The sequence below is a fragment of the Oryzias melastigma genome, linkage group LG17 (assembly GCF_002922805.2).
Source record: "Oryzias melastigma strain HK-1 linkage group LG17, ASM292280v2, whole genome shotgun sequence".
In the NCBI taxonomy this organism is placed as follows: domain Eukaryota; kingdom Metazoa; phylum Chordata; class Actinopteri; order Beloniformes; family Adrianichthyidae; genus Oryzias; species Oryzias melastigma.
Window position 1 is genome coordinate 5,681,889 of NC_050528.1, and position 22,282 is coordinate 5,704,170.

At 39.0% G+C, this 22,282-nt stretch overlaps 3 protein-coding genes across 4 annotated transcripts in view; 2 read left to right on the forward strand and 1 right to left on the reverse strand.

The window, feature by feature from the left end:
- asb10 (ankyrin repeat and SOCS box containing 10) overlaps window positions 1-5,528 on the forward strand; it is an 8,704-nt gene extending 3,176 nt beyond the window's left edge. The window contains exons 3-5 of the mRNA XM_036216458.1: window positions 1,628-2,132; window positions 4,419-4,532; window positions 4,910-5,528. Coding sequence (XP_036072351.1) covers window positions 1,628-2,132; window positions 4,419-4,532; window positions 4,910-5,095 — 805 coding nt within the window. The 3' untranslated portion in view covers window positions 5,096-5,528. The remainder of the gene's footprint in view (window positions 1-1,627; window positions 2,133-4,418; window positions 4,533-4,909) is intronic.
- Window positions 5,529-6,529: 1,001 nt separating this feature from the next.
- gbx1 (gastrulation brain homeobox 1) lies at window positions 6,530-8,658 on the forward strand. Its single transcript, XM_024273319.2, has 2 exons — window positions 6,530-7,455; window positions 7,672-8,658. The coding sequence occupies exons 1-2, from the start codon at window positions 7,005-7,007 to the stop codon at window positions 8,187-8,189; spliced, it is 969 nt and encodes a 322-aa protein (XP_024129087.1). The 5' UTR covers window positions 6,530-7,004; the 3' UTR covers window positions 8,190-8,658.
- Window positions 8,659-16,683: 8,025 nt separating this feature from the next.
- agap3 (ArfGAP with GTPase domain, ankyrin repeat and PH domain 3) overlaps window positions 16,684-22,282 on the reverse strand; it is a 202,564-nt gene continuing 196,965 nt past the window's right edge. For both annotated transcript variants that reach the window (XM_024273323.2, XM_024273320.2), the window contains exons 17-18: window positions 20,718-20,973; window positions 16,684-18,064 (exon numbers count right to left, since the gene is read on the reverse strand). In XM_024273323.2, coding sequence (XP_024129091.1) covers window positions 17,852-18,064; window positions 20,718-20,973 — 469 coding nt within the window. In that variant the 3' untranslated portion in view covers window positions 16,684-17,851. The remainder of the gene's footprint in view (window positions 18,065-20,717; window positions 20,974-22,282) is intronic.

Here is a 22,282-nt window from a genome sequence, read left to right on the forward strand (position 1 = left end):
CTGATGAACTACTAAATTTGAGTAAAATGGATTAAATCTAAATGTGTCACCTTTAAGAAGGGCTTGAATCATTTTTTTGAGTGCACTGGGCATGTGAAGCGTGTTCAAGAACATACTGAACATAGGTTCTTGAACACGCTTAGCGTACGGTGTTCACACTAGACTGATACCCGATACTAGCGCATGTACGTACAATTGAAAGAGGCTTAACACGAAATATTAAACCGGTACAAATCTGGCTCCAGGCTTTTTTCTTTCACAGCTCTATTCCGATATGTGAAAGACTTGGGTCAAATCTGAATTCTTCGCCTACCCCTACTGCTTCCCCCTACATGTAGCCCCCCGAGTGGAGAGTTATGGAAAAATAGTGTCTTCAATTTCCGACGACATTTACCCTTGATTTTCCTGTCAGCTTTGTTAGCAAGTAGCTGCTAAAGCTCAGAAAGTACACTTCAATGTCATTTTTAGAACTTTAAAAAGTCATTTTAAAACAAAAACGTATTTCTTACTTTTAAATTTAAACTTGAGACCACACCCACGACAAGAAACGCATTTCTCCTCTGCGGGAAAACGCGACACATATAAACCCCCGCAGTGGAGGGATATGCAGCGAAAAGTCCCTACGGGTTACCCTAAAAAAAAAATTTGGACACCTCTACCCCAATTTGGGGTGTGGAGAAATCATAGGGGTCAATGCATTATTACTCTCAACTCTTGGTTAAGGACCGCACCACTTTTTGATATTTTTGGGTGTCTCCAACTCGTCATGTTTTGACGTTCTGGCTGTTTGTAAGATCCAGGGTTAGCAACCCTCGGTATACGGTACCAGACATGGTACCAGATGCACACATCTGATGAGGCCTGGTCCTTGGGATATCGCTGGAACTGGTACTCTAACCCAACACCGGATGAGCTACCAGACCCTGTACCGGACCCGAACCGTTACCAGATAGGAATCGGTACCAGGTTAGGGTACAGGTACAGGGTTAGGGTACCAGTTTGCTTCGCATCAGGACCAGTTTCAGTTTGCAGCCCAGAGGCTAGAGACCCATGATTTTATGGGAGCAACCAGCATGTCATAAAACGACGAGTTGGGGACACCCAAAATGTCAAAAAGTGGTGCGGTGGGGTCCTTAACCCAACGTCAATATGTTGAGAGTGAGAATGTGTTGTAGAGGTTGGGGAATAATTTGGATTTGGCCAAATTTTCAAATATTCCCAGCCGGGTAAAAATTGTAACTACTAATTTCTCTTTTCAAATGGTTGGTAATTCCATGTATTACAAGGAACGTTTTTCCATACGTCACTGCTAAAGCCCAGTCCTGATGGGTCAAAGTTTAATTGGTTTAACTTTTATTGTGCATTCTGTTCAATGGCCGCACATTTTGCGTGTTTAATGGACTTAAAAACTTGCACAAGAGATGAGTGAACGTGAGAGTTTTGAAGCCCAATTACGTGTTCTCATAGACTTTTCATTGGAAGTCACTTGCCGAAGTCGATGTGAATGTACCAAGAGATTTGAAGTTTTATAACCTGCCAAAAAAGAGAACTTCAAATTTAAACACAATAGTTTGGGTTGATTCTATGACTCCATCTCTGAAATGTTCTTCCACCATTCTGGTTGCAGATGTGCCAAACATCTCCTTCAGTACGGTGCTACGATCAACGGTCACAGTCTGGAGGAAAACGACACCCCCTTACACGTGGCAGCCAGGCACGGCCTCCCCGACCTCGTTGACCTCTACCTGAGCTACGGAGCCGCTTTAGACGATCGAAACGACGAGGGCTTCACACCCATGAACTCCGCCTGCTCTCAACCTCAGGAACCACAGGACCTGGAACGCTACTTCACGGTGTGCCAGAAGCTGCTGGAGGCGGGAGCCAGCATCCACATCATGGACCAGGACAAGCACACCCCCCTGCACATGGCCTGCAAGAATGTCAATCCAGAAATCGTGGATCTGCTGCTCGCTAAGGGTGCCTGTGTGAACGACATGGACTACGGCGGGGAGGCTCCCATGCATCACGTCCTGAAGGTGGTGTGTTACAAAGCGTCCCACCAGCCGGAGAGGGTTGTCCGCGCTCTTTTGAACTACGGCTCAATCAGGGTGTGGCCTGGCGCTCTACCTACGGTGCGAATCCTATCCCATCATACCTCCACATGAACCCTCCTCATGCATTTGATGTTGGTTTACACCAATAGGCCCAGACCAGGCCCAGAACCACATGTGGCTCTTTAATCTCTCCTTGTCCAAACATAAAATAAGTCATGGAGACTCCTGATCCAGCCATGTCGACCTGCTAATGGCTGCCAAACCAAAACTACCTGAAGAAAACAAATAAACAAAGCCAACAAACTAAGACTACCAAGGTCCAACTCAATCACACTAAGCAATCTTGGGATCAAAACGTTCAGCTCGTTCAGGACATTACTGCTTGTATTTTCGGTATTCGTGAACTTTATAGTTATTAAAATATTGAGCAAGATATGCCTGATAAGAAATGAATGAGAAAATCTTCAGATTTCAAAATCCTAAGTAGACTAACAACAACTTATAAATATATTCATAGGCTTTGCTTTCATCTTTGATATGATTTTCACAAAAATTGGAATGTAGCTAATATTTTAGCAACATGCTAACGTTTTTGGCTATTTTTTTATCTACTGGGGTTTTTATAGGCTAATTTAGAGTTTAGTTTTCATTTTAGCAACATGCTAACATTTTTGGGAAACTTAGTTTACTGAGAAATTCTGAGCTATTTTGGAGTTTAGCTAGTATTTAAGCAACGAACTAGCTTATTTTGGCCAATATGTCATCTACTAAGGTTTTTTATGCTAATTTGGAGTTTAGCTAATATTTAGCAACATGCTAACGTTTTTGGCTATTTTTTTTATCTACTGGGGTTTTTATAGGCTAATTTAGAGTTTAGTTTCCATTTTAGCAACATGCTAACATTTTTGGGAAATTTAGTTTACTGAGGAATTCTGAGCTATTTTGGAGTATAGTTAGTATTTAAGCAACGAGCTAGCTTATTTTGACCAATATGTCATCTACTAAGTTTTTTTTATGCTAATTTGGAGTTTAGCTAATATTTAGCAACATGCTAACTGTTTTCACCAATTTGCTATCTACTGGGATTTTATAGGCTAATTTAGAGTTTAGCTTTTATTTTATGAACAGATTAACTTTTTTGACAAATTTAGCTTACTGGGGAATTTTAGAGTATTTTAGCTAGTATTTAATCAACAAGCTAGCTTTGTTGTGGCTAATTTGGCATCTACTGAGGTTTTTCAGACTGCTTTGGAGTTCAGCTCAGATTTAAGCAACACACTAAATATTTTTGCAAAATTGGCATTAATTAGTGATATTTCAGAAATTTTACTACAAATTTTTCAGAAAGTATTTCAACTTCAGATCTTTAACATTTCCAGTATTTTAGCAAATGTAACATTTTGCAAATAGTTATTGCATTTTCAGCAAATCCTTTCAGGAATTAAAGTAAATTGCATCACCTTTTTCAGCAAAAAGCTTCAGAATCTTCAGCAAAAAGCATTATCGCAGGCAATGCAACTTTTCTAGTTTAATTTAGATTAGTTAAACGTATAAATGGATGTCTGAGGTTCACATAGATGATAAACTATGTAGGTTTTTACATCCCTGTTGACCTGAAGATGTCTTGTTTGCTCAACTCTACCTCCAGAATGAACAGATTTTACATGGAAACCCAAATTTTGTTTAAACTTTTGATCTTTTATGAGTTAAAAGCACATTTTATCTTATGCTGCGCAACATTAGGTAGTAGCTGCACTGAGATTATCCTGTTTGGGTCAGATCATCTTTTATTTTGAAAACAAGTTATTTGAGCTTCTGTCAAACCTAAAAAAAAAATCACATAATTCATATTATTAAATCCAAATCCAAATTTCTCAAAGGCTAAAGTAAAATTATGCGACTCCTTGACTTTGATCAGTAGACAACGAGCCCAAATGGCTCTTTTACTTCTAAAGGTTGCCGACCTCTGGACTAGAGCGACACTACGTGATCATCAATTCATTCCCTTGAACATAAATCTCAAAACACCAGTTTTCTTTACAGACTTTCTAACTTTACATCCAAATCATTAGTATTTCATGACACAACATGAAGTGTTGCACTCTCTGCAGGAAACAGACTACAACTATCAGTGAACCAACATGCACTAGACAAAATGCCTGGTTCCTAATTAGGCGAGTGTTAATAGGAGATTAATTAGCACTAATTGCATAATTTCCAGTTAAACCCCTGGGGAGAAGACCAATCTGCTCATTTCACAAGTGTTTAATTACTTTATTTCTTCAGTTCTGAAGTCACAAGCTCACTTATGAGCAGAAATTATTGTATGAAACTGATTGTTGTGAAATGTGATGCATCTTCCAGGTCCTGAAACACTGCTCTGCATCTCCTCGCACCATCGAGGTTCTCCTGAACGCCTACAGTCGCCTCAAAGTCACCGACGCCTGGCTGGAGTCTGTGTCTGCAGACGTTTTTGAGGCAAGTCGATGACCTGAATAATCAGGTTGAGGATTGTGTTTTAGCGTTAAGGTGAATTATAACAGTTGTATGGATAGATACGATTTTAGACGGAAATTGTTAAAATAATGCTGGCTTTAATCCTTATTTTTTGTGTTTTAAAATATGTAATTAAAGCATATAGTGCATATTTAATTCTGTGATATGGTTTCGATACCTATTAAAATAATTGGTTTGTTTTTATCTTCTTACTCTTGTTGTTTTAAAAAAAAATTCGATATAATTTAAAAAGAAAATATATATATATATATTTTTTTTTAAAAGTTATAATCGATATATTTGCGATTTTGCATCTAAAAACCTGATAAATTCATGTTTGTTTGTGTCCAAACTAACAGAAACACAAAGACTTTTACGAGTCTGTCTTCTCCCTGGCAACGAGGCCTCGCTCTCTGCAGCATTTGGCGCGCTGCCGGGTCAGAACCTTCCTGGAGGGGCGGCTGCTCAAAGTGGTGCCAAACCTGGATCTGCCCACCTTCATCAAAAACTACTTACTGCTGGATTACAGGGGATACGTCCACTAAATGCACCAGTTTGGAAAAGATCACACATTGTGATGCAATGTTGACAGTAGTTGATCCTGATTATTTTAATGGTTTTTGCTTGTTGTAACCTTTTTTTTTAATCCAAGTCAACCGTTTGATGCTTTTGTGCCACAAGAGGGAGCTATAGACAAGAAATGCAAAAAGTAAAGGGATTTGATTGTTGTTTAAAACTTCTTTTCTTTCTTTTTTTTATTTCCTTTTGTAATTTTAAATTGTGCATTGTGTTTTTAACATTAGGATGAATTATAATACTATATTTGGATGGATAGATCTATAAAAGATTAGATGATTTTAGTCGAAAATTGCTAAAATACTTTTAAAATAAAATATGTTTGTCTTTTAAAATGTGTATTTAATGGGTATTTAATTATGTGATGCGATTTTCAGAACTATTAAAAATATTTGGGCTAAAAAGAGTTTAGATATACTGTTGAAAAGGGAATTTTAGTCATTTTTTGGGGGGAAAATGCATAAAATCACCTTTTTGGGTTTCAAAATAGACTTAAATATTATAAAGAAATCCAGTTTCATCATCCAAAAAGGAATTTAAATAAAATTTGGAAATTTATTTCAATAATTTATCCTAAAAATGTCTAAAATTTTAAAACGAAGTGACAACAAATGATTTTTTTCTATGAAAAAGAAACGAATAAAGGAGCAGAATCTGCTGCTGCCGCTCGAGTCACTTGCAATTATAAGAATTAGCCTGGCCTGGTCCTCCACAGCTAATCAGAGTCGGTGGTGATATGTTTATGTCCTCGTGCAATCAGCCGACCAGTTGGAGGGCCCGGGCACGCGGGACTCAATAGGGCTAATCATCATCAGTTCCCATTTCCATTTAAAAGGTGAGATGATCTGATGATCCACTCAAAGAAAAAAGAATGTTCTTTTTTATTCTCCGCGTGGATCTTTGATCAAAGACGAATTATTACGCGCAAATAAAGGGAAATGACGCCGATGTTTGGTCTATAAACGCCGCAGGGGAGGTGGTGAGGGAACTTTACCACTCACATCCTTCTCCTATAGTTTTCCTGAGTTCTTTCAAAGTGGGAAAGTCGCTCCCGCTCCACTGGAGTGTCCCAGCTGACCCCGCGTAAACGCTTCTAATCTGAATCTAATCTGACTCTCTCCAGGGAACAATTGTTGCGGCACTTCTTTTTCTGAAGCCCCGCGCTTTGTTTTTGGCCGTGGAGAAAAGGAGAGGCGCGCCGGGAAACATCTGCCTCTCCTCCCTCTTGACTCTTGATGCCCATCGGCCCCAATAGTCCAACAAAAGCGCGCGTTGTTTTACGCTGTCCCTTAAATCCAGAGTAATTACTTATCATCAATCAAAATTAATAATAGCTGATTGGGTTGGTGTGGTCAACGATTATAGAAGGGGAAGGGCTGGAGTCTCTCACACCGTCATGCAGTCAATGGAGAACCTGGAAGGAGGAGAGGGGGGGGTGCCGGGGAGGCGCGAGGGGCTCCACTGGGAAACCACCGCCTCTCAGGACGGCCAAAAAGTCATCGGCTGAATAAGGAAATGAAGCGTAATTTGAGGAAGATGGATGAGCCCCCAGGGAAACACCCCCTTTTCATTCCCCTTGTATTGCCGATGATAACCAATGCGCGCTCGGCGTCTCCTCCTCTGCGCGCACGGAGAGGGGCGGAGTGAGGAGGCGCGCGGAGGGGAGAGGTAGATAGATAGATAGATGGAGAGTGTGTTTATGTCTCAGAGTGGGACAAAAAGGTAGCGCTTGGGCAACAAAGCGCCCGACTGACTGGGGATAGGCAGCGCGCGCACAGGGATGACAGCACTCCAGAGGATCTACTCCCCATCCAACTGAAAGTTTGGCCGCAGAGAGGACACTCAAGTTTCCTTCCACAGATTTTTTTTCCTGCAGATATGCAGAGACCAGGCGGGCAGGGGACCGCGTTCTCCATCGACTCCCTGATAGGGACCCCCCAGCCCCGGCCGGGACACCTGCTCTACACGGGCTACCCCATGTTCATGCCCTACAGGCCGCTGGTCATCCCGCAGGCTTTGTCCCACTCGCCGCTGTCATCCGGCATCCCTCCGCTCGCGCCGCTGGCCTCCTTCGCGGGGCGGCTCACCAACACGTTCTGCGCCAGCCTGGGACAGGGGGTGCCATCCATGGTGGCGCTCACCACCACCATGCCGAGTTTCTCGGACCCGCCGGACAGTTTCTACCCGCCGCAGGAGCTGCCCGGTCCGCGTTTGAGCGCGGCTGACCCCGGCGCGCGGAGGCAGGAGAGTCCGCACACCGACGAGCTGCACAGCCGCGACAAGGCGCAGGAGCTGCTCAACTTCTCGGAAACTTTCCAAACTATATCGGGTAAGGACAATTACGCACGATCGCTGCGCCATGGAGCCGTTACGCACCGATCTGACAAAGTTATATTTGATCAAACTATTTACATTCCTAAGAAAATGTAAATTATTCAACATTTATTTTAATGTTTCCATATAAAAATGTTGTTTTTATGTCAAAATGACACTTTTGTTGAAGTTTGAAACATCGGATTTATGCGAACTTCTCTCCACATTTCAGGTGAGACAAAACTGTACAGTTCAGATGAGGAGAAGCTGGATCTAAAATCCGCAGACACGGCGTGCAGCGACCGGGAGGACAGCTCCGCAGACAGCGAGAACGAGAGCTTCTCAGACGGGAACAACTGCGGGCCGCTGGGCTCCCAGAAGGGCAAACTAAAGAGCAGCTCCCAGGAGGCGCTGCCCACCGGCAGCTCGGCGGGGAAGAGCCGCCGGAGACGAACAGCTTTCACCAGCGAGCAGCTGCTCGAGCTGGAGAAGGAGTTTCACTGTAAAAAGTACCTGTCCCTGACCGAGCGCTCGCAGATCGCGCACGCGCTCAAGCTGAGCGAGGTGCAGGTGAAGATCTGGTTCCAGAACCGCAGAGCCAAGTGGAAACGGATCAAAGCCGGCAACGTCAACAACCGCTCAGGAGAGCCGGTGAGGAACCCCAAAATCGTGGTGCCCATCCCCGTGCACGTCAACAGGTTCGCAGTGAGGAGTCAGCACCAACAGATAGAGCAGGGGACCCGACCGTGAACGCGCAGACTATGGACACAAACCCAGACTCTGATCTGCTGAACGCATGACGCACAAAACGGAGGATTCACTTGTTTGGTCAGAAAGGTGAGAATTTGCTCACAAACAGAGAAATAATTTGGCAATATGCTTTTCTTTTTTTATTTTTATTTATTGTCATGTAAATATATAAATAGAAATAAGGAGAAGTTATGAGATGTGGCTGTAAATATTTTTTAAGTATTTATGTAGGGCCGAAACGTTCTGTTGTGCATGTTCTGAAAAAAAAAAGAAACATTTTTATTTCTTTTTGTGTTTCGTACAATTTGTTGAGCCACGTTTGCATGTAACGTTTTGTTTGTGGGAAACACCTTTCAGAGATATTTGTTGAAGAATGAAAAGAGGAAAAAATGTCAAGGAAATAACGACCAAACAAGGGACAATTGTAAATTATAATTGACCTAATAAATCACTTTATATATGAAAGCTGGATTGAATCCTTTTTATTTGGAATTTTATTCATTTTAATTTGAAAATCCTAATTGGCAATTTCATTTCCGTTTTAAATTCAAAACCTGCAATTTCCCTCAAACATTTTTACATATTTACAGACTTTTGTGAGTTCAAATATAAATATTTTAATTGATTTAAGGCAAACAAAAAGTTTTGATTATCTTTAAATGATTTTATTTTTAATTTTCTTTTACCCTCAGAGCGTTTTTTTTTTTTTATGGCTGCAGTGATTGATTCCTCTTTATAGGAGGCCATGTAGTCTCAAGTGGACTGATGGGTCCTCATTAGGCTGAACGCATTCAACACACTGTAATTAACTTCTCTGTGAGTCTCAACAGGCCTCCAAACGGAAGCGTCATTTCTTGGTTACATTTAGTTTAGAAAAAAAGAGGAAAAAAGGGGAATTTAATCAGAAATGAAGACATTTTTGTTGCACCACATCATTTTTGAAAAATTTTCTTTAAAAAAATGATAATATCGTAATTCTAAAAGTAAAAACTACAAATATTTAAAGACAAATTTGCAAAATAATGTTAAAATATAGACAATTTTTGTATTGAAAACACAGAATTTCTCATTGAAAATGTATTTTGACCTTAAAAAAAAAAAAGTAAAGTTTAAGTAAATAAAAAACCAAAGGATGGGGGGAAAGAAGGACGGATTTGGTGAAAAGCTTCATTTCCGTGGCGGCTTTAGCCTCTCTGATCTGTTTCCAAAGACTCTCATGTTGGAATAATTTTGCTTCACAGACAAAAGAAACTAAATTCGTACTTTTATTGAATTTTAAAGTCGAGGCCAGCTTTTTTTTTCCTTCTCAAAACAACACTTCAGCCCTAAAATTCCTCCTCGTTGTGGACGCTCTGCCAGGTTTCTCATCAGTTTGACCTTCCATGACCTGGTCTCCAAAGACATAAAGTGGATTTGAAAGTCCACCTCATGATCCAGACTGTGACACTCGGACGGCGATTCCAGGAGTGATGGTTTCGTGAAGCAGCGGCGGGCAGTTTTATTACGAGACGAGCTGACTAATATGGACGGTCAACTTCACGACGTTGTGCTAAAATGTAAAAGCTATTTCCGTATCCGATGATGATGATGATGATGAGGAGGAGGAGGAGGAGGAGCTGTGGCTCAATAATAAGCTTCCATTATAACGTGAGATAATTAGATAACTCATTTTTTTACTTAAATCTATCCTTTCTGTAAATCCAAAAAAGACTTTTCCACCATTCCCATCCTGGGAGAGAGCTGATTGGAGGCCTGACTTGTTGGGAGGGGGGGTGGGGTCTGGACAGTACAGTGATGTATGGGCAGATGCATCAAATCGCACAAGATAAACAAGCGATGAGTTTCATCAGGGCCATCATAGCTTTAATTTGGCCGCCTAATGAGTCAGATCTAGTGGCGGAGATAAGAGTTGTCAGAGGCCCGGCTCTAATGAATTTCTTGCCACTTGTAATCAAGGTTGCCTGTCTGAGGGGGGATGATTAATGGAACCCTGGAGGATTCCCTCGGCCCTCAGCCTTCATTACAGCTAATGCATTCTCAGGCAAATTAACGGCGAAACGCAGGCAAAAGCCAACGGGGAAGAAGAAGAGGAGGGAGGGGAGAGGGAAAAACGGGATGGGAATGGAGCGTTAATGGGAGACAAAGAAGTGCGGGGAGGCGGAGCACGGAGAAACCGTCAGGTGGGAGGATGGAGACGTGAGTTCAGAAGAGGAACACCGAAGCGCCGGTCCGACATGACAGAACCCAAATTGATAAATGGATCTCCCAGAGATGCGACTGACGGAGAAGAGGGCATGTAATTACTGCTCCAAAGGTTAAAGGGGAGCAACAGTCTCCAGATTGAGACAGGCAGCAATGAACGAGCAAGATAAACCACCTCGATGCAACATTTAGGACATTAGCGGGCCCAGTATTAACCGGCAACTTCCAGGTGTTATGGAAATATGGACTTAATGTGTGCAAATCTGGTCTTGTCAGGTCTCTGCAGTCCCCATCCATCAGCCTCAGACCCACCTCTGCAATCTTGAAGGCAATTTGTCTGTGAAGAGGTGGGCGGCGGAGAGCCCTCCACACCGTTTAGCAGGCCCCGACCAAATATCAAAACACACAGCAGTGCAGACACGCATACCTGTCTGCACACAACAAACACGAGAGGCCGGCTCTGTCAGAGCACATCCATTAAAACGCTTCGGTTTGGTTGCTTCCTGATGGGGAAACAATGCAGGAGCTTCATTTAGTGAATCAGGACTTTAAAGATTATCCACAATAATCAAAGGTTGAACTTTTATCAAACTCTCACAAGAAATATCACAACACTTTATATTAAGGTATAATTCATTAATGTTAGTTAACATATATTTAAACATTATTTAATGATTAAATAATGTGTAATTAGTAGGGCTGGCAATTGATTAAAAAATTTCAAACTGATTAATCGCAAACTGGTAAAAAATTAATTGTGAAAGTTTTTTGTACAGTATTTGACAAACACCTATTATTTACAAATAATCACAATATGAAAGCACACACAAAATTGTAATTTAAAACTAAGGTCGGGCACCGACTAAAAAAAACAAAAAAAAAACAAATTAATCGCTAACCTTGTAAAAAAATTAATCGCGATTAATCACTTTTTTTTTTTTTTTACAGTATTTGCCAACCACTCATTATGTTCAAATATTCATAGTATGAAATCACACACAGTACTGTATATTTAAAACTAGAGTGGGGCATCGACTTAAAAAAACAAATTTTTCACAAACTGGTAAAAGATTAATCGCGATTAATCGCTTTTTTTTTCTTTTTTTTTTACGGTATTTGCCGACCATTTATTATGTACAAAAAAATCACAATATGAAATCACACACAAAATTGTACATTTAAAACTAGGGTCGGGCACCGATTAAAAAAAAAAAAGAATTGCAAACCTGGTAAATAATTATTAATGATTATTTGCAATTATTTTTCCACAGTATTTACCAACCACTTATTATCTAATATTATTATAATATTAAATCACGCTCAGAATTGTACATTTAAAATTAGGGCTGGGAACCGATTAAAAAAAACAAAAAAACTACTTAATTACTAACGTGGTGAATTTTTATTTTTTTTTTCACAATTTTGCCAACCATCGATTAACTGCAAATAATCACTAAATGAAATCATGCACAAAATTGTACATTTAAAACGAGGGTCGGGCACCAATTTAAAACAAAACAAAACAACAAATTAATTGCAGACTGGTGAAAGATTAATCGCGATTAATCGTTTTTGTTTTCTTTTTCTCTTACCGTATTTTCTAACGACTTATCATCTGCAAATTATCACAATATGAAATCACACACAAAATTGTACATTTAAAATTAGGGTCGGGCACCAATTAAAATAAAAAAATTAATTAATCCTTAATTCGTGAAAAATAATCGCGATTAATCGCTTTTTTTTTTTTAACTGTATTTGCCTACCACTTATTATCTGCAAATAATCACAATATGAAATCACACACGAAATTGTACATTTAAAAACGAGGGCTAGGCACCGATTAAAATAATAATAATAATAATAATTAATCGGAAACCTGGTAAAAAATTAATCAGGATTATTCGCGATTATTTTTTTTTTCCAGTATTTGCCAACCACTTATTATGTAAAAATAATCACAATATGAAGTCACTCCCAAAATTATACGTTTAAAACTAGGGCGGGAAAAGACAAAAAAAAAAAAAAAAAACTAATAAATCGGAACTGGTACAAAAAAAGATTTGCGAATAATTGCGGTTAGTTTTTTTTCACAGTATTTGCCAACGACCTATTATCTGCAAATAATGATGGTATGAAATCACGCACAATATTGTTCATTTAAAATGTTTATTTCTAACTAATGCTTTCAATTGATTATGAAATTAATCCGATCAATTACACTTTTGAGTTGTGATTAATTGCGATTAATCGCAATTTTATCAGATAAATTTTATGTGACAACAAGAACAAGTCTGGAGAGAAAAAAAGAAATCTTTATTTTTATTGTGTGAAATGTTTAAAATGATCAAGTGTTAACCCAGAAGCGTAAATTATTTGTACACATCAACAATAAGATAAACAAAACTCAAAATACTTTGATGTCAGCAGTATTACTCAAAGACAGAAACAAAAAAAAAAGTTTTTTTATTTTATTTAACCAATCGTGACGATGGCTTTCCTTAGCCGCTGCAGTCGAGGTTGTCACGGTAACACGACAACGAATTGAACCACGAATCAAACAGTCCACTGTTTGTGAAAAGGCGATCTAAACCGAAAAAAACAGCAAGAATAAAGTACTAAAAATCGAGTGAATATTTATTTGTTTTGTGACCATAATACGAGGCTGACGAAGTGTTTTGACGCACGGCGAGGAAGCCTGAACCACAGAGGCAAAGTGGAAAATTGCCGTTTTGCTAGGTGTGATTAATTTGCGTTAATAAATAACGCGTTAATTCTCTTTGATTAATCGCGTGTGCTAATGCGTAACTTTAGTAGTATTACCTATTTAGTTATCAGTTAGCTAATACTTATTTTTCAACCTTACCTAATGCATTACAAAGCATTAATTAAAGTAATTGTTTAGCATCATGTGTGCATTAATGTTGGTTGATATATTAGTCAAACCTAAAAAACTTAAAGCCTGTTGTAACATATTTGCGACAAACAACTTTATGTGTAAAATTACTTAAATTTAGCATCTAATTAAATTCAAAAACAAAAACGATTTTTTTAGGTACTAGGAAATGAATTCAGGAGTTTTAAGTAATAATGGGGTGGCTGTGGTGCAGTGGTCGACCTCTGATCTGTAGATTAAGGTTCGATTCCCACCTCACACCTCCGCTGGTGGTTACAGGTTGGCGCCGGTGTTCGGCTGAGGAGTGAGACTGACTGTAAAGCCCTTCAGGCTGTCCTGATCAAATATACGACTTTTACCATTTATGGTAGTTGATGGTCCGAGTTAGGAAACAAAAATCAAATCGAACTGTTTTTGTTGAGCACTTTTCCAACAAATGGAGCTTGAAAAGCTTCCACTGTATCCACTGTATTCTCAGATGTCCTCCAGGGAGGAAGTTTTATCTTTAGAGCGTCGAAGCGTGACCCCGAAACCAAAGAGCGACCACCTGATAGACAACAGAGAAAGAGGAAGCCAATGAAGACACACCGAGACCGGATTAGCAGGAAATCAGGATCAGATTAGAGAAGGCTGGACTCCCCTAAACACTCAGATCTTTGGGTTTTCCTGCCGCTGTCAGACTCCTGACACTAAGCTCGGCTCCTTATCTTAATCCTCTTTCAGGAACTGTTGGGGGTCCTGGAGGCAGGAAGTGGGGAGGCGGGGCCACTTACCTCCACGCAGAGGCCGATGACGGGACGCACAAAAGAGGAATATCAGAGACCACGACTAGACTTTTAACTTTGACGATAAAAACATTTTCTGCAGAGTCGGGGAGGTTACATGTTTTATTTGAATGTGTTCATTAATGGGTCAGCCAAGCGTACAACATTTTGCTTTTTTGCTTCGTTTCAGAACAAAAAAGGAAATACAATAGGAAAATTAACAAAAAAAAGATATTTACAAACTGCTTTATAAATATGTCAAATGTACATCAGTATACACAACTCCCAAAGACGATCAAGTAAACAAAAATGTAAAAAAAAAAAACAAATGAAGGGAACCGTTTCTGCTAGTTTCTCTATGGAGCTTCAGATAAACGCTAATATTTGTAAATAATATTTACATGTAATGCTTTTTGGCAAAACAAGCATCTTTTGAGTGTGTTTCATTTCTCTTCCTGTATCCTAAAATATGTAAATTAAAAAAATGAGGCAATGGCTGTACAGAAAACTCTTCGGTTATTTCACTGGAAAGGGAAAATATAAACGCAGTGAAATAATAATAATAATCGGTCAAGTAATGTTCAGAAATAAGGCCAGGATCACAGTACAGTACCAGTTAGAAAATCAAGTTTGTGGCTTTTTGTTTCAGGAAGGATTACACATTTTATTCCTACGTGGAAGTGACTCAAAAGAGGCGAAATGAAATTTAGAAAAATAAAAAATAAAAATAAAAAATCACCCGTGTAGTTTTATTTTGAAAAAAACAATAAATCCTCTTACTCTTATTTTTCTACCTTTATGCATTAAAACACAAACATTTTATGCATACATTTACAGATATTTTAAGTAAATTATTTAAGTAAATTATCTGTTTTTAAACCTTTAGCAAACACCTCCTGCACATGTACCAAAAATAGAACAAAAAATGAGAAATTAGTTCACAAACTTTGCAGAGATTGGGATTCTGGGGGTTAATTTGTGCATGTAGTCTGTTTAAGGAAGCAAAAATATGTTTGTTTTATTAATTTAACCATTACGTATTCCTTATATATCAGGTGTCTGCAACCTTTAAACCTTAAAGATCCGTTTAAGTTGATTTGTCTCAACAACCCAGGAGGAGGCACAAAGTCGGATTTGTATTTATGCTGTAGTTACGATTAAGATAAATATAAATAAACGGTTGGTTTATTGGCATAAATTCATGATAAACATGAAAATAAAAAACTGTTTTGACAGAATTTCAAAATAAAAGCCCACAAACGACCATCTCAACGCAGCAAAATAGTATTGAGTACTGAGACGTCAGCAGTGGTTACAAATTATTTTACGGTTTGTGGTTCATCTGAGCCAGAAATTCAAAATTAAATTAAATCAAAGCTAAATTAAGTCACTTTTTTGAACAATAGAATACAGGAAATTGTTAAAAAATATATAAAATCCACTTTTATAATCTTTTTTATAATAAAAAAGTATGAATTCTGGTGCTGACTGACCTCCAGCTGATTTTACTTTGCTATAGTTGTGTAACGGATCCGTATGGATCACTAGCCACGGTTTGGCGCACACGTGTACCTCCTCCTCCCGCCGCCGCCGCGTCCCTCACACACGAGCGAATTATTAAATTCAATTGTTTGTCCACACCGATGCGATCAGCGTCAAATTCCTGAACTGTACACCGTCTCCGTTTTAACAAACGTTAAAGTTTCGTCTTGACAGTTTTTCTGTAAGTCTGTAACCTGAAGCTCCCGCCCCCTGTGGGAGGAGCTTTTCTCGAAGTCGTTATGGAGGACACGGATACTGAAAGATTTCTTTATTTTGAGGAGCTGAATAACGCCTCCATGTCAGAGTTCAGGAGATCTCCCAGTGAGGAGCCGCTGCTCCTGCAACATGTAGTACGGCAAGCCAAAAGGGTCAAAAATCACCAGGAAAAGCGGGCCTGCACAGGTACTACTTATAATAATAATTATTTGAAACCATAAAGGAATGAAAGTTGAATTTGAAAGATTTAATTTGGACATTGAGGGAGGGGGAGGGGTCTTTTTTCTCCGTTTTTGTAGATTTGGTTTCCAGATATTTAAATGTAACCAGAAACTACAAGTTTTTACATTTTGGGTTTGAAGGACTTTATACATGTTTTCTCAAATATATGTTCTAAAACTTCTCAAAAAACTAATTTTTTTTTGTTTTTACTTTTTATTGATCCAAAATGATCCGAACCGTGACCCTAAAACCGTGACACGATCCGAACCGTCATTTTTCTGATCCGTTACACCCCATACTTTACTACTTCTTATTAACTTTACAGGTACTTTTTAAAATTTCTATTTTTCTTTAACCAAAAAGCCACATGTGGCTCTGGAGCCTCAGGTTGCAGACCTCTGATATACAGTATATCCATGTGGTTGATTTAAAAAAAAAAATCTATATTTTTGTCATGTTTTAAAACCATATTTTTTAGAAACTATTTCAGTTTGATGTCTTGAAAATATGATATTTGCTGTTTAATTTAAAATAAAATACTGTCAAAATAAAGTTTCAGCTTGCTCTGTAACATAAAAATCTTTGTTTTTAGAAAAAAACAATTCTTAAACCTTATTCTTCATATACTATAAAGAAAATGGCTAAACAGATCTGTAGAACATCATATATATGTACTTTTTAATCCCTTATATTGTCAGTCATAAATCTCGTAACACACTCTTAGGCTGATAGCTTTTCAGGACTGGACGGTCTTTAGAAAGTCAAATGTTCCAATAAGAAATAAGGCAAAAAAACAACTTTTTTTTACATAAATCTGTACAATTAAACACAAAAATGCTCCAAAAGCGTCACTGCAGTCTTCAACCGCTGTCCTTCATCCACAGAGTAAATGTTCTGTACAGGTACGGATGTATTTCACAGCAACAAACGGAAGATATGATCTCTAGAGCTTCACATCTCTCAGGCTGAATGCATATTTTGAAGATTCGGAAATTTGTGTCAAACAATTATCAACACAATCTGAAAATGATTCCAACAAAGGCGTCGTAATGGCAGAATTTCAGGGTTTCAATCAATTCTTTGTATTCGAATGAGATCTGATTGAAGAGGCACGCTTACAAAACTATGTGGCCTAATGGCCATACGCCGTCGTGCCCCTTAATTCCTTCACCGTCGTGGACACTTTTACTGAAGGATTGTGGAAAAAAAAAGAAAGAAAGAAAGAAAGAAAGTGCCAAAGGAAATGATTCTCTTTCACCCAAAAGGAATTTTGCAATCAGCTCCTTTATGACGATCCAAATCCATTTCCCTGTGAATTGAGTATCTAAATCATTTGGCCTCTTTAACCATAATTGCTTTGCCTTTGTATATGAATAGCATGTCAAAAGGTTGATAGCTGGTTGAAAACATGCATCATTACGAGAGCTGAAACCACCACTGTTATCATGAGGAATGGGCTTCTCCTCACATCTCTGTTCTGTCACTTCTGCTGCTATTCTTTACAGTTTAAGCCGGGAAAGTTTCTCTCTCATTATGCACTCGGGTCGCGTCGCAGAGGGGAAGACATCAGCGGAAATGTTCCAGCATTAAGGAAATGCTTTTTGGTGGTAGTTATGAACGCCGGAGTGAGTCGTTTGTTTGGTTGACGCTGAGGATACGAAAACGCTGATCGCTTCAGACCAATCAATCCACCCATCAAAATGAAGACAAATCAAAATCCAAACCTTAAATGTACATAATATTGCAGCTTAATTCATCACGTGTGGCGATTCTCTACTGAAACACAGTGAAGGGATGAGACGGCGTTGGCGTTCTGGCGTCTACATGATGCTGATGCTGCGGTTCAGCTCACACTGGGCGTTGTTGTTGTTGATGTTGGGGTTGCGGCGGCTCATGTTGGGCGTCAGGTTGCTGGAGTCGTTGGGACAGCCGTGTTGAAGGAGGATGTCGGCGCACTCCTGGCTTCCGGCGCGGCGGGCGTACGACAGAGGCGTCTGACCACGAGCATCCCTGCTCTTCACGTCCACACCGTACTGTCACGGAAAGAAGGCGAAAGTAAGTCTTTCATCTTCATTTCTCCTGAATCGTCTTATGGATCTTATGGTCGTCCCCATGAAAAAACTGAGAATTTAATGAACAAAATCTATTCACATTAATGCGATTAATAGAACATAATTACTTGGTTAATATTTATTAATCAGGCTCAGGCGTCCTGCTGTGCAGCTGTGAGATCAGCGTAATAAACTCTGTCTAAAATAAAATAAAAAACTTTTTTAAAATTCTGTGAGTGAAACTTTAATAAATTAAAGAGATAATAGGGCATTTATTTGTATTCTTTGGACAAAAACAATCTTTTATTTTTAATAAATAAGGTGGAGAATGAACGTCCATGTGACGGCTGTAATGCAGCTGCAGCCGCTATGGGGGCGGAGCCAAACTGAGCCGTCTGCTATGAGAAACCCAACAAGGAAATAGAGGAGTATTATATTTGGGATGGGGAACGACATTAATTTTCCACAATAACAAGCTCCGCGGTTCTCAGCGAAAGCCCCGCCCACTGATGTCATGGGAGGCGAGCAGTTCAGAATGGACAGACACGCCCCCACCTGAGAGCAGCCGACCTGAAATCTCTCTCCCCAAAAAACTGTTTTGTTATTTTTTCACAAACACAATAAAGAAAATGTATGAGGAAAAAATGAAAAAAAAAACAGAATTCCATAAAATATTTAAAATAGAGAAAAGGACAGCAGTGAGAAATTCTTATTTTTTGGGCTGCCTGGTTTGACTTTAGCCTGGATTTTTTTTGCATTTTCATTCAAAAACATATTGATTAGTTTGTTGACAAATTTTATTCATTTTGTTTTTATAAAATTACAACTAAAACTTTCATTCTATGTTGTAAAAACAGCTTGTTAAACATTTTTGGGGTTTCGACATCAAATAAATCACATTTTTCCAGATGGAATTTTCTGCATTTGCATGATTTTATGTGAATATAACATGGAATAATGATTAAATAAAGATAGTGTCACATAGGAGAGGTTGTGCTGATTAAAATGATATCAAATAAACAGCAGTTAGTCTTTCAAATTGCAGAAAATTGAAAAGTAGAAAAAAAAAGAGTTTTAGACCCTCAAAGGGTTAAAAATAAACGTTCTAAATGTACGATTTTGCGTGTAATTTCAGATTAGGATTATTTGCAGATAAAAAGTGTCTGGCAAATATTGTAACTAAAAAAAGGTGATTAACTGTGATTATTTTATTTTCAGATTTGCAATTAATTACTCTTTTTTTTTTAAATCAATTCCATCATAGATACCAAAAGCATAATTCTTGATTTGTGCGTAACTTTGGATTTGTGTGTTTGTAGTTCAAAGGGGTTGATAAGAAAACCCTGTTGATTTAAACGCATCACTTACAGATGAATCTTTTCTTCCTCTGACATGTAAAAAGAGTTTCACATCAGATTTGTGCGTAAAAGCAGTTTTTTGTGTGGCATAACAAGCGATTTGTGTGTAATATTTAAAGATTTGTGTGCAATTTAGTTTCAAGATGTTGAAACGTGTAAACTGTGTTTTGAATTTCTTATTATTTCATCATTTTTGTACTTATGCAAACAATGTAACGTATGAGTTAAAAATCAAGAATCACACACACAAATCAGGGTGAGTCTATTTTCTCTCCATACTATTTCTTCAATCATAAGTTCAGATCAAGGCTCCAGAACCACGTCTGGCTCTTCTAACCCTCCTTTGTGGCTCTCTGGTTAAAGATAAATACAAAACATATAGTTTAAAAAAGTCTCTGTAGAGTAAAGTTTAAAAAAGACAAATAACTTTCACTTGAGCCTCCAAAGCACAGAGGCCACAGTGGTTCAATTCCAGTGTTTTAGGTGTTCCTCAAGGTTAAAAAAACACAGTTAATTAACTCTTTTTTTATTTTAGAAAGTTAGATTTATGACTTTTTGGCTAAGAAGCACCAAAAAACGTTTAAAAATATATGTATTTTTTTCATTTCTGAATTTACACGACCGACCTCCATCGAGGTGATCCTAAGTGACACAGGAAGTCTTTTAATTTGAAAGGAAGTCTTGTGAACCTTTGTTAAAAGTTATAAAATGCTTCATATTTGGGGGAGAAAATGTATTTTCTCTTAAAGTTTGTTTTATTTATGCCAAATAATGCTCATGTATTTTTATTTCTTATAAAAATAACAATAACATAAATATAGTCTTATTTTCTAAAGGATGTGTGGCTCTTCCTGAGGTTGCAGACCTCTGGTGTAGAACCTTATTGCTTAAGGCACATTCAGTCTTTTTTTTTTTCTTAAACTAAAAAACATTTTTTTATGGAAATCAGACAATATTGACTGTTCCCTTTTAATAATTTACCAAAAAAAAAAAAAAAAAAGCACCATGAATTTTCTTGGATAAAATCCACTTGTAAATGAGATACAGTTGTGAGTATTGAAAAAAATGAATGTTACCCTTTTATTACAGTGAAAGACATTAATATTTTAAAGTCAAACTTTAAATAATTGTTCTGGTATCCTGATACGTACCAGACTCTTGCCAATACACACCGAGTTAAAACCTTTATCAGTAGATCAGCTGATTCATTCACTTTTTCAGAAACTAAATATTTGCCAAATTTCAGAGTATTTTCTGAGAGCTGAGCGCAGACTGACCCAGATGAGCAGCTGTGTGATGACCACATTGGCCATGGCGCACGAGAGGTGAAGTGCGGTGCGCCCGTCTCCATCCCCGTAGGTCTCATTAACCTCTTCCTTGGTGCCGTGGGCCAGCAGCAGCACCACCAACCTCAGGTCATCCTCCACCACCGCCCGGAGCAGCTGCTGCCCCAGAGGAACGTCTGACTGGGGCAGCCCCACCAGGAACAGCTTCTGCTCGTACTTGGCTCTGATCCACCGCTCCTTCTCCTCCCTGGAGAGGAACGACAGAGCGGACAGAGGTCAGGAAGTATGCGGGAGTCATTTCACACTCGGATAGAAGAATGTAGCTTTCTAAAGAGAAAACAAGACGGTATGAGACTCACGAAAGCATCTCTAAATAATTCTGTTGCAGTGGGAAACAGACAGGCTGCAGAGATGGGAGAACGCCAAAGGGTGTGACAGTGTGGGCAAAATTCCAGTTTCTAGTGATCATGACGGTTAAAGCGCGGACAGCTCTCTAAAGGTTACACATGGCGAACAGCATGTCTGCCAGGGACAATACAGGAAGGCGGGGGACGTGTTTTTATCAGCACTGTCGGCTGTCAGTCTAAACTGGAGGACCCCCTCCACAAAAGAGGCAGTGTGTCTCCGAGCCCCAGCCTCCCTCGGGGTGGCCGGACCCCGAGTCCGATCGATGGGCTGAATGGCAGCCAGAAAGGGACGGAGGGATGTGGGGCTCCGTCACTCCAGCCTGAAGCAGAGAATGGACGTCTATCGTCAGGCAGAACTCTATCTACTGCTCCTCATCTTGACCCCTTTCTCCGCCTACATACAAACTGCAAAAATCAGGAAAAAAAAAATCAATATTGATACATAAATGAGTGAAAACACTAACCCAGTGACCCCGTCAGCTGGGGAGATAAGAGCAGCAGAAAGAAGCTGTTGTTGTGGGTTTGTGGATGAGTGACAGAGAAGAGAAGGTTTGTACGGATAAGTTAAAGCCAAGGCTGGCTGGACTGACAAGGCCCCCGCGGGACTCCTTATCAACGGGCCAAAGCCGGGCAGCATGTACAACCTGACAGTCCAACTCAATCCAATTGTGCTCCGCCAAAATAAAAGCCAGCCTCCAGCAGGCTCATTTATGACCAAAATTAACCTTTAGGAACAGCAGAAACCCTTAAAGGTCATGCCACACAGACACTGTGAACCATTTAAGCAAATTGTACAGATGAAAGTGGGTCATATGTGAAAAAAGTGAGAAAAGTTTTAGGTGAAATTTTTCACAGATAAATCACAAATGAACCGCGTTAAAGCAGATGTGTCAAACTCAGTCGCACAGGGGAAAAAAATCCAAAACACACCTTAGGTCGCAGGCCGAACAGGATAAACATTTGTTGAACACTAAAACTACATTTTTAAAACTTTAAAAAAATAACTTTTTAACATAATTATGAACTAGATATATAGAATTAGCTATGATAATAATAATGTAAATGCTGTAAGCTGAAGTTGACCGCTGAAGATGCTGAAATTGATAGCTTATATTGCTGAAGCTGATAACTAGCTAAAATATTAGCTAA

What these genes read in the sequence shown, in the direction of transcription:
- gbx1 (XM_024273319.2), top strand. Translation starts at nt 7,005, where the DNA reads ATGCAGAGACCAGGCGGGCAGGGGACCGCGTTCTCCATCGACTCCCTG. An exon ending in AACTTTCCAAACTATATCGG is followed by an intron (nt 7,456 to 7,671) that starts GTAAGGACAATT and finishes TCCACATTTCAG; the next exon opens with GTGAGACAAAACTGTACAGT.